This window comes from Lepisosteus platostomus, chromosome 4 (assembly GCF_059453375.1).
Source record: "Lepisosteus platostomus isolate fLepPlt1 chromosome 4, fLepPlt1.hap1, whole genome shotgun sequence".
Taxonomy (NCBI): Eukaryota; Metazoa; Chordata; class Actinopteri; order Semionotiformes; family Lepisosteidae; genus Lepisosteus; species Lepisosteus platostomus.
The window spans coordinates 6994009-7005642 of NC_142614.1; the positions used below are offsets into that span (position 1 = coordinate 6994009).

The 11634-nt window shown below is 44.4% G+C and overlaps 1 protein-coding gene across 6 annotated transcripts; it reads left to right on the forward strand.

Annotated features, from left to right (window-relative positions):
* The first annotated feature begins 356 nt into the window (after nucleotides 1-356).
* On the forward strand, nucleotides 357-11088 carry LOC148672306 (BPTF-associated chromatin complex component 1). Of its 6 annotated transcripts, none has more exons than XM_088627944.1 (7): nucleotides 357-557; nucleotides 864-1009; nucleotides 2389-2483; nucleotides 3873-3974; nucleotides 6495-6712; nucleotides 8265-8369; nucleotides 8575-11088. In XM_088627944.1, exons 2-7 carry the CDS (start codon nucleotides 989-991, stop codon nucleotides 8637-8639), a joined length of 606 nt encoding a protein of 201 aa, XP_088484070.1. In that variant the 5' UTR covers nucleotides 357-557; nucleotides 864-988; the 3' UTR covers nucleotides 8640-11088. The 6 variants fall into 6 exon arrangements, with proteins under 6 accessions (XP_088484070.1, XP_088484068.1, XP_088484069.1 ...); XM_088627942.1 differs by having other exon boundaries at nucleotides 893-1009; XM_088627945.1 differs by having other exon boundaries at nucleotides 358-557; nucleotides 893-1009; nucleotides 6498-6712.
* The last annotated feature ends 546 nt before the right edge of the window (nucleotides 11089-11634 follow it).

Sequence of the window (11634 nt, forward strand, 5' to 3'; positions counted from 1 at the left end):
CATTTATTATTTACACTATTTGTAAAGTAAGTTTAAGATTGTGCCAACATGAATAATGCATTACGACATGGTGATTGACAACAATTTAAATGCACACACAATCGCGCCCAAAAACACAGAACGGTAAAATGGATACCGTGATTGACTTATTGACCATCAATATGCGAAGAATGGACAAATCACGGATCAGGCTGGGAGAAATTCTAACAACCACTTATAACAGTCTGAAGCCGCTGCTCTCTAATGCAGTTAAAATGCGTCTTGACTGACGAAGCCTGTGTCTAATAGAGTAAGGGCGGGGCGGGACTCCGCAGAATGAGTGTCATACAGCCTTGGCCAATCAGCAGCCGAGAACCGCGGTTGTGGACCAATAGACGCGCAAGCCGCGCGGGTGGCTGGGGTTTCCTGCTCGCGCTCTAGTTGCTGTCTTTTTATTTTAATTTGAGCAAAATTGGCAGAAATGGGCTCACTGGATGGGCTAGGAAGTCCGCTTTTTTCGTTGGCATGATCAAAATGGTTGTTTTCACCCCCGGGGGAGCGTTATACAGGTTTCCGAGGTCTGTACGTCTGTCATAATGATAGGAGTGAAGGAGGCCTGGGTATTGTTTTGTACTGAATGGACACAGAATATAGTTTAACCTGAAGCGCGATGCGACTTTCATGCCAGTTCTTTCCTGTAACGTCCACGTTGTAGAAAATAAAGTGTTTAATTTGTGCTTTGACATGCAGTACGGGGGGGGAAATACAGTGCACTTGCATTTGTAAAGCACAACGTTTTTAATTTCAGAAAAGAAAGCAACAGCAACATCGTTCTGAAGTTACACTGGCAGAGTGTATTTTGCTTCTAAGCTTAGTCAATGTAGTATCTGTTTGATTGTGTTTTGCATTGGAGGGCTCCCAGCATGTGCCACCGCAGTTAGATGATTTAGACCCTCTGCAGACCCCGGAGTGTTTTTATTTGTCCTTTCCAAGTATTCGGTGGGAAAAAATGACTTCAGCGTCGACCAAGGTAGGTGTTCTGAGAACATACCACCTTCTATTGCCCGTTTCCTTCAGGGGTATTCTTTTCAAAGCGCGTTTTCTTTAACGGAGCGTCTCAAAAGCACGATTTAGCCGAAAACGAAAAATTGTGATGAATCTCTTTAGGGTGAATCTCGAGGCATTGGTAAATACTTTTTTAACTTATGCCGAGCCTTATTATAATTCAGTTGGCATTTTACTGATGAAATACGGGTTACGTAGCTTGTACAGTGATAGAAGAGAAGTCCAGCGCCTTGGATTTAAACTCTGTCTTGCCATCAGGAGTCTAGGGTCCTATAACCACAGCTCCGCGCTGCTAAATAGAGTAATGTATCACGGCGTTGTTGTAATCGTCTTCAAACGAGTCGGGAGTAAGCGGCTGGAGAAAAACGATACTTTTTATCCACATGACCCTGTCGGTTACTTCGGTTCTGTACTTTGAATGGCTGTTCAGGTGATGACGCACTCCTTTTAAAACCCGAAAACAGGTCCCCACCCGGTTTCTTCTTTGAGGTTCTGATGCACGTCTGGCGTATTTACACGCGGGGTTCGGTGAGAAGTTGGCGAACTTCAGTTGTTGCTCGAAGGAGAGATGCGCAGTTCCCGGTGTCGGCCGCGCGGTGTCGCTGGTGGATCGTGGCACCTCGTCCTTCCCTCTCCCTGCTCGTCCTTTCTTCCTTTATTGTACCTTGACGAGGTGTCGAGGCTGCGATGAGCTGGACGGTTCTTTATAGCTTCAAGATGAGCCCAGTGCGGTTTTGACAGCCGAACCCAAGGTGCTCTAGTACCCCTGAAGATATATATTTTAAATATTCTATTTTTTTTGTACAACGTAGGTTCGTTTTCCCAAAGCAGTTAACTCCAGACTCCAAGTTGAAAAATCACGCGGGAAACAACGGCTGCCTGGTTCACTAGCTGAATGCATTTTTCGTGTTTCACTGTATATGAAGGCTGAACGGGCTGTAAAGATCTCTCGAGGTTGTTGCTGGTGATGCTGTTAACTCCTAGGGTGGCTTTCTCTGATAACTGGACATGCCTCGTCCAGTTGGACAGCCCTCGGCTCTGCTTCTCTTGTCATTCCAATGATGTAGTAGCTTGAAATATTTTTTTCCTCTGTTTTTAACAATTGTGTGGAAAGGGTTGGAAACCAATTGTCTAACTCTGTAATAAGGCTCGTCTAACTCTGTAATAAGCTGGACGTTCCCATCAGTTTTGGGTGGCTTGCACAGACCGGTGCTTCCTAATGAACCTGAAGGTGTCAAAGTTCAGAGGGAGCTGTTGGCTTCACGGGTCAGTCCGGTTTGGGGCACCTGCCCGTGGAAGAATTTGCACTGCCTTTCTGTGTGCCTGATGGTCCGTCTTTTGCAGGTGGGGGAGATCTTCTCCGCAGCAGGTGCTGCCTTCACCAAACTGGGGGAGTTGACTATGCAGCTGCACCCGGTGGCTGACTCCAGTCCGGCTGGGTGAGTCGCCATGACGCCATTGTACACAGGGCTGACTCCGGCCTCGGCCTCCCCATCCTGTACCGAGGATGCTGCTGCCGCCGCCCTGTCTTCCAGTGTCCGCTCCAGAGCTCGGCTCGTGTGGGTAAATGATCTGCTTCATTCCCCAGCTCTCCTTCAGATTGACCATATAAGGCAGTGTGGGCCGCTCCAGTTCACCAGAGCTTGGAGTCCTGCGGAGTTTATAGGTAGTATTCACTTAGCATGTGGTTAGGACTTTAGAAAACAGCTCAGCTGACTAATTATCCATTTAGCTCGCTTAAGTTATGACCAAAGGTGTAATGAAAACCAGCCGCCCTTGGGAGCTGAGGGTGTCCATCTCTGGAATGCGTGTGTAGTTGCAGGCTGCTTTCTGTGCATCCCCAGTCCACTTTAAGACCGTTAAGTGACGAGCTGCCACACACTGAACTCTCCTCATAAGTGGTTTTCTCTTGAGTCTGACGGAATCATTCTGCCGTGTCCAGCTGTTTTGAAGGCTCCCCCCCTTCCTTCATCGCCGACGGTGAGCTCTTCCTGCTCGCTGTGGTGGCTTTAAGCCATGTGTTGTGCCAGTTATTTCCCCCTGCGGGGCTCACATGTGCCCTCCCCCCATGCAAATCCCTTTTAACCTCTAATGGATGGGTCTGTGCGTGTTTGGCTGTGAGCTTTCTGCTCAGCTGCTGGTATGTCTTGGAAGGGCAATAGATCTTCAGCCCAGCATAATCGGTGGGTGTGGGGTGTGCCGAGCCGAGCCGAGGTGCGTGAAGGCCCCCCCTCATTCCACTGTCTTCATTAGAGCTCGTCGGAAAACCCAGCGAGAGGGGCTGCCCCATAGTAAGGCATCTGTGCAGAAAACGAAAGCCTGCAAGGGATTCTGTTTTGTTTTTAAAACAAACAAACAAACAAACAAACCAACCAACAGGTGGTGGGCAGATGAGGAAGGGGGTTGTATACCGAAACAACTGGTGTAGAGATACTTAAGGAAGTTGAAGGGATTTTCAACTTTTGACCAGAATCATCCGGCATAGCCTGCCCCCGTGTGAGTAACCGATGCCCACGAGAGATTGGCCGTCCAGTTCGCCTTTCACAACAACGGGTGCCCGTGGCCGCTTTTTCAGAATCAGTTGGTGGAGGTGTTATGGGTTAAAGACGCTTTTATTATCCACTTTCAATAATTCATGACGTTCGTCCGAAATCCAAAAAGCTGGAAATCACATCCTCTTTGCAGGGTGACGCCCTGCGTGTGCGTGCGTGTTCGCGTGCGTGTGTGTGTCGAGGGGGAGGCGAGGCGTGACAGGGCAGCACGCGGCGAGGCGGGGACAGTGCGAGCTGGCGTGCCATTGCCCCTGTGTGTGCTGTCTGTCTCTGCAGAGCCAAGTGGACGGACACGGAGATTGACATGCTGCGTGCAGCCGTGCGGCGGTTTGGGGACGACTTGAACAAAATCAGCTCTGTCATCAAGGACCGCACTGTGTAAGGACCATCCCCAAGACCTGTCCAGCCCACCCTTGCATCCTTCCCACCTCCCCCGACTCGGCTTAGACCCACTCCAGGGCGCGGGTGAATTGGGATACAGATGTTGCCAATTCAATATATGCTGTGACGGAATTGTGAGGTCTAATACTCCTGTTTTCAAAGCATGGCTTTTTCTTATTCCCATTGAAATTGGTCTCGGGTTAAATCAAAACAGTTGAGAAATGACGCATGCTGCTTTTGAGAGGTTGCAGACCAGAGTGGTTCGTGTCCGACATTAGTGATGCAAATATGCTTATACCAGGCCGAGCGCTCACTCCCCCTTTCTGGATAAGTTGGCCGTGTCCTGCGCTGAACTCTGGTCAGGCTCAAGAGAAAACGCGCTGTTTCCTCTGGGGGTGTCCAGTGTGTGAAGGCTGTGCTGTTGCTGTGGATAGCTCTGTTTATAAATAGTCCCAGGCAATTCATGACCAGATTTATTGAGCTCTGCATACTTATGCTACTGACACTTTGGTATTTTGTTTGTGAATTTTCTTGCATGTATTAGGATGAATTTTACAATGGTGTAAACCTGGTGTAAACTTAAAGAGCCAGGAGTTAACTTCAATATTAGGGACCGCTGCACTCTTTTTCTTTCTTGTAATAATTTTCGATTTCTGTCAACCGCATTCCTTCAGGTTTTAGAGGTACAGATAGTGGAAAAAATAATGTCATGTCAATCTTGGGCCAATCGGTTGTTGACCCATCACATGTGGCAGCGATGTCTGCCAGTGTCTGGAATTCTGCCGAAGCATGTGGTACCAATTTTCACGAGAGTGTCTGTCAACTCGCGCCTGGTTGATGGAGATAGAAACTGCTTTCTCAGGCATCATTGCAGAATATGCTATAAATGTTTGAATTGGATTCCGAGCTGATGACTGAAAAGGGGCATGAGATCTGAATAAAATCAGTGTCATGCTCAACAAACCACTGGGTGGCCACATGTGCTTCATGGATGGGGTTCCATTTTTATCCTGGAGACCAGCCCTCATTGCAGGAAAGAAATGCTGCAACACAGGGTGAAGATGATTACTTAATACCATTAAACTCTGATGTGAATTGACCTAGCCTTCTAAGGGAATGAGTGAACCCAAGCCATTCCAGGAAAAGGCTCATCAAGTATTCGGCTGTAGAGTCCTTAGGATGGGGCTATGTGCGCTCATGGGTGTCAAGAATGTGGAGAAGGATGAGTCGTCTGTCCATATCGTATTTCTCCACTGCTTGGTAGTCCATTGCCTGTGCTCTTTGCACTTCTCGCCCTGCAGTTGTTTACATCCAGATTGGTCTGTGCACAGCAGCACGATTATGGTATCGTGCTCTGTGGAATTCCTGGTGGACAGCTTTTTATGAAAACTGTCTGTTCTTTCCCCAGTATGAAACAGGAAGTCAGGCGATCTGCAGGTGCTTTCTTATTTTGCCTTGCGCTTTGAATTGTCGCGGAGATTTCACAGTCCCGGAGTGTGAATCTGCTCACTGTTGCCCTGTTCTGATGATGTCTTTCCCCTGGGAGTCCCATACTTAGATCACCTTAGACACTGTTGCTTGTGAAATATAAGCAAGTTGAGTTGGTTGAGCCAATTAAGATCTAAAACTCTGCTGACCTGACTTCCTGTACAAATAATCCGTTCCTTTTGCCACTTAAGATCAGAGGTTGAAGAAGAAAAAGGGAACCTGCATCAACAACTGCAGCCTGCAGTGACTGCAGCCTCTTCCTTCGTTTTGCCCTCTTTACCCTTCTCAGAGACTCTATGGGAGGTTTAATTCCATTTCCTAGATCCCGTAAGAATTAATTTGATTACTTTAAGACTTTACAGAATTGTGTAGAATGGAAAGCAAATGCTGGATTGCGGGTTGCACCAACAGGCCTGTCCTGCAGGGGGCGCCCCAAGTCTGCAGCTGGAAAACATCTCTGCATCTTGCAACTACTCGGGCTGAATCCGACTCCAGCTTTTTTGCTTTCCTTTATTTTCACTCCCATTTTGAGTCGTGGTGTTGGGATCAACAGACTTGTGAATTTGACATCTTTCTATCTGCTGCTTCACTCAAGAGTGCAATTCTGTGAGCACATAAATCAGAACATGTGGCCTATTAAAATCCCAAACTTTTATTGGTATTATCTTTAATTTGTATAAGACTTTCATATGTAACTTTTGCTTTTTTATTGTCAGGTCAGATGCAGAAGTTCATGCCTTTTGTTAGATATGGAACTGTGTTTTTGTGTGATTTTTTTAGAGGGTAAACAAGAAGAGGTCAATATGATCTGCTAATATCCACTTCTGGTTCTTAAAAATATTGTTCACTTGCTTTAGCTGAGCGGAGACTAGTCATCTTACGTGACTGATTGGCAATGGCTGGACGGTTTCATCAGCCCCTTGACTCTCTTAAGGCAAAGTCTGAACCGTAACCTCCAGGCTAAAAAAGTCTAATGCTGTTATTGTAGGTCTGTATTCCATCTTTAACTGCATCTGTCCCTCCCCGAAGCAGTGCTCAAATCAAGACGACCGTAAAGAGGAAGCTGTACGAGGACAGCGGGGTTCCCCTCTCCTCTGAATCTCCCAAGAAGACGCCCAAGAAAACCCAGGTCTCCGTGGCGACGACCCCAGCTGTCATCACTGTGCCAACCTCGCAGGTTGTCGTGACGACAGCCCTGCAGGACCCCTCTCCCGCGCCCTCAGCCATCAAGAAGCAGAAGACGGCAGGTGAGTAAGGCACGGGTGGTCTGTACTTGACCTTGTCTCGTTCAGGGTTGGACTATGTGGTAGTTCAAAATACCAGGTAGTACAGCGATCCCAGAAAAGAGGGCCTTTTATTAGATGTTTAAAATGTAATGCATGAGTTGATTTACTGAATGTGTTTATTAATGCAGATGTTGATGGCAAAGCATATAGAAGCCCCCATAAAGTCTTGCCTCTCTGATTGCTGTCACTTTGTCTCTCTTGGAGGATTTAGGTCCGAAATTGGTCTCATCAAGTCTGGTGTTCCTCAGGGCTCGATACTGGGTCCCCTACTTTTCAGCATTTACATGTTTCCACTTGGTCAGCTTTTAAGATCACATGGCCTCACCCATCATTTCTATGCTGATAATACTCAAATATACATCCATACCAAACCTGGCACTGATGTGGCTGTCTCTATTCTATCTAATTGCTTCTCTGACATAAAAACTTGGATGACTCAAAATTTCCTTCATCTTAACTGTGACAAGACTGAAGTCATGCTTATTGGCACCCCCATCAACTTCGTAAAGCCAATCCTGTAACCCTGTCTGTGGATGGTACCGTACTTGAGCTTCAGTCTTAATTGAAAAACCTTGGGGTAATATTTGATTTAGGCTTAACATTCGACCCACATGTGCAGCATATTGTTAAAACATCTTTCTTTCACCTCAGAAACATCGCTAGACTACATCCCATGTTATCACTATCTGTAGCTGAAAAGCTGATCAACACATTTGTCTTTTCCCGAATTGACTACTATAATGTTCTACTCGCTGGGGTATCTAAATCCACATTGAAGAAACTCCAGTATGTCCAAAATTCGGCAGCCAGAGCCCTGACCAGGTCTAGTGCAAGTGATCATATTATTCCTATCCTGGAGTCCTTGCACTGGCTTCCTGTCAAGTTTCGTGTCGACTTTAAAATCCTCATGCTCACCTATAGGACTCTGCATGGCTTGGCACCTCAGTACCTCTCTGAACTATTATCTCCCTACTCCCCACCTCGCAACCTTTGCTCTTCTAATTCTGGTCTCCTATCTGTCCCCCAAGCCCGTCTACGTTGTATGGGTGACAGGGCCTTCTCGCGCTCTGGAACTCTCTCCCCAAGGATATCGGAGAGTCACCTTCTCTAAACTCCTTCAAATCCAGACTCAAAACCTTCTTTAGAAGAGCCTTTACTTAACTGGTTCCATTCTTCACTCCTCTGCTCCTACTGTGTTTAGTACCACCATCTACTGTCACCTCTGTGTATTCTCATCATGTTTATCTTGTGTATTTTTTATTGTTTATTTTTAATTGTTGTTGCTGTTGTCATTCTGTAAAGTGCTTTGAGAAGCCAGCTTTAAAGGCACTATATAAAATAAAGTTTATTATTATTATCATTATAATTAAAAGGGGGCAGTAGCTTACACTTTGTGGAATGGAGTGTTGCTTTGCTTAAGCTGCAGAATTACAGTTTGCTCCTCTTGGTCAATACCACGTCGATATACTGTTATCAGTCAGCAGTGGCTTAGTGTTTATCTCTGTCCTGGCAGATGTCACTCTGAGTGCACTGAATGACTCAGATGTGAACAGTGACCTTGTGGACATTGAGGGACTGGAAACGGGCTCCACCACTAAGAAGCTCAACTTTGACCAGGGTGAGAACCAGGGCCTATGCCTTTATGCACTGTACCATTCTTCCTGCTACCTCTCCTTCTGTTTTTGTATTCCCTGTCCATATATGCTGTCTGCTACTGTGGTTTATATTCTCTAATCATTTCTATATAGTTGCACTGTTGTTTTTTTTTTTAGTCTGTTCTTTCTGTCATTATGATGTCTCTTTGCCTGCTGTGTGTTTATCAGAGAGCCTCAATTTGGACTCCAGTTTGATTATGAACTCCAGCGACCTGCCCCTCCTCTCGCGCTGATGCCCTTCCCCCACGAGGCCGGCCAGTCCTCACCCAGGCAGGAAATGACACGCTGTAAGACGTCAAAACATCAGGCATGGAAAAGGACAGCACCGAGGCAGTGGGGACAAGTCACATTAGCTGTTTAAAAGGATCACTTTCTCAAATCTCAAAAAGTGGGGAAAAAATACAGAACAGTTACTACCTGCATACCAAGCTTCCTTGCAATGTTTGTCATTTATCATGGAATCATTATAGTTGGGGCGGGGGGGGGTGGGGACAAATATCATGATGAAAACTTTGAAAAGCTCCTGGTTTTGTTTTTTTCGGCATCCTGTACTTGACTGAAAGGTGGAGAGACAAGACAGCTGCAGGTGGAGGGGAGAGGTGTTGGTGAAACCGTCCCAAGCTGTCCTACTTCATTCAGAGTGGCCGAGATTATGGCTTTGTCTTACGTTTTGGACTATCTTGTGCTCTCTGGAGGAAAAAAATGCTATTAAATAGCATTTTTTTTTTAGAAAAAAAGAGACAAGGTCGGACGGTGACTCTTCATTGCCGAAAGGATTCATCTTCAGATGCAGTTCCAGGGATGGCTCACCAATCTGGGTGCATCGGACTCCAGCAGGGTTTATGTGTGTTTTTTGAGGATCAGTGACTTCAGAATGGAAGAGCTCAATTGGAGTGAAAACCTGAATATTCTACATCTTTCCCTGACCGGACAGAAGCACTCCTAACTTACCTGAGCCAGTCTCATGACAAAGGGTTCAAAAACCTCCTGTGTTTTTCCTCTGTTAGCAGACTAATTCTCAACTATTTCTGCTCAAATAAAAAACAAAACAAAACAAAAGACACTAGGCTAGGTGAGGTTTAGTTGAAATGCAACTCCCTGCTTCTGTGAGCTTACAGTGATAGAGACTGCTCACATAAAGCACTGTGGAGATGGAATTTGAGTGTCAAATAGACAAGGGGCAGACAGGTGTCATGATGATCAAAACCGGGTGGATAGAACATACCATTTAAAATAAGATTGGCCCTCCTACATCTAATGTTTCTAAAGACTCAAAGAACCCTGCTGGACTATGTTTCTTAGGGATTGTGTTTACCACACATGGTGTATAGGGTCCAAGTGTAATATTACTAGTTTTTTAGTCTATCTCAATTCAATTTTTATTTTTTTTTAATATGCTTTTTAGATATTTGTCACGACTGCAGATATTACCTGGTCCTAAGCGATGAGTTGGCTTTCGGGAGCAAGTGGAATTATTAAAGGATATTTTTCTATCATGTCAGATAGACATTTCTGGGTCTACTGAATAAAACATTGTGCTTAAAATTTTACAAAGTGAATTATTTTTCTCTATACAAATTTACATTTCCTGCTGTCCTGTACACTGGCTTCTAAAGTCTTTTCAGTAGAAGACTGACTTGTTGGAAATATTCACTTCTGATGAAAATAGGGGATTATTTCACTCCGCTGAATATGTAGCTAGATTTGTTTTATTGTTGAATTTAGTGTATTTAAAACAGGAAAAATAATTTAAAGCATGCAGTGTTCTTGGGTTTTATTGTTTCAGGTCAGTAATTGAGAAATGAAAGGGCGTTTGGTTCTTCTTGCAGCTTTCAAGAGTGTGCATAATACTATCCTACTTCTGAAATGGCATGTAGTGGCAGTTTGACTTATTTTCTATTTTATGGGTGCAGATTTGCTGTGAATACTTGTTGCACAGCTTATGTTCTTGATTACTTGCACCTCTGTTGAGGTTGCGTCTGTAGTTTTGTTTTTAGGCCAATAATAGAGAAACAAAGCCAATACAAGCATCATTTAAGTTGCAGAAAATCCCCAGGCAATGCCAGACACCACTCTTCAAATGCGCCTTGTCAAGTAATAAAAATCATGGAACACAACAACCCAATCAGTTCTGTTAATTCCAGTCTCCTTGTCCCGTGTGGAAACTGCTGCTTGATCATTATTCTAAGATGGGTAACCTTGGTTCTTCTGGGCCATGCCAAGGCTCAGATGTAAATGGTGCTGTAATTCTCATAATTGGCCTAGCAGCAGTTGGTCCTTTTTAATAATTAGGGTTGGCTGAAGCATGACAATGGAATACAGTTGATATCCACACTGATTACCTACCTGTCACCAAAAAGGACAATTGCTTCATATTTCCTTAACTGTACCTTGAGTGGTCAAAGGTTAAGTGTGGAATACAGCATTGCTGTACTTTCTGGTGAATACACCAAGTTTGTGGAAACTTGTGTTTGTAAACTTTACCCTGTTGTGTGATGATGGCTTTTTTTTTCCTTTGCAATTTTTCTCCTTTATTAAGTTGATATAAATTGTTTTGGTGTAACTTGTAGATAGTTTGATAGTGATCAACAAATATGCATTTGTACAACCGTGTAATTAAAACCAAGTTTTTAAAAGCAGTGCGATGTAATAATGTAGTAAATGTAATTTTAAACAATCCAATTCTGTTCTTATAGTTTGTGGTTATTTGTTGAGAAAAAGCAAGCCTCTTCTTGCTTAACACAAAGTGCTTTGAATACTGCCATTAGACAACTCATTCTTAATTTAGTTACATAAATGTAATTACATATTGAAAAGCCGAGATGGTGGCTACTGACATAATGCAGTAATGTAGTGTAAATTGTCTACCTTTGTCTACCTGGCGGCCCTGGTCCTTTCTGCCTAAGCTTGCTGATGTCTAACATGGGTGTCAGGATCAACAGGAAGCTCAAGTAATATTTAAGGCCCTCCTCTGTGCTACAGAACACATTGCACATATGCAATAAGTGTACTAAAATACACTAAATACTTTGTCAATACTATAATTGCACAAAAAGATCACAGCACTTCTGAAGTAAGAAGGCTGATGCAAAGTGTCTGCTAGTGTATATCGGTTAGGCCCCCTGCTATGTAAATAAATTGAACTTTTTTTAAACAGTTTATGGCTACCTTCTAGTGTAATTACTAGTGTAATTTCTCATCCTTGGTAACATTTTACATGAAATATTT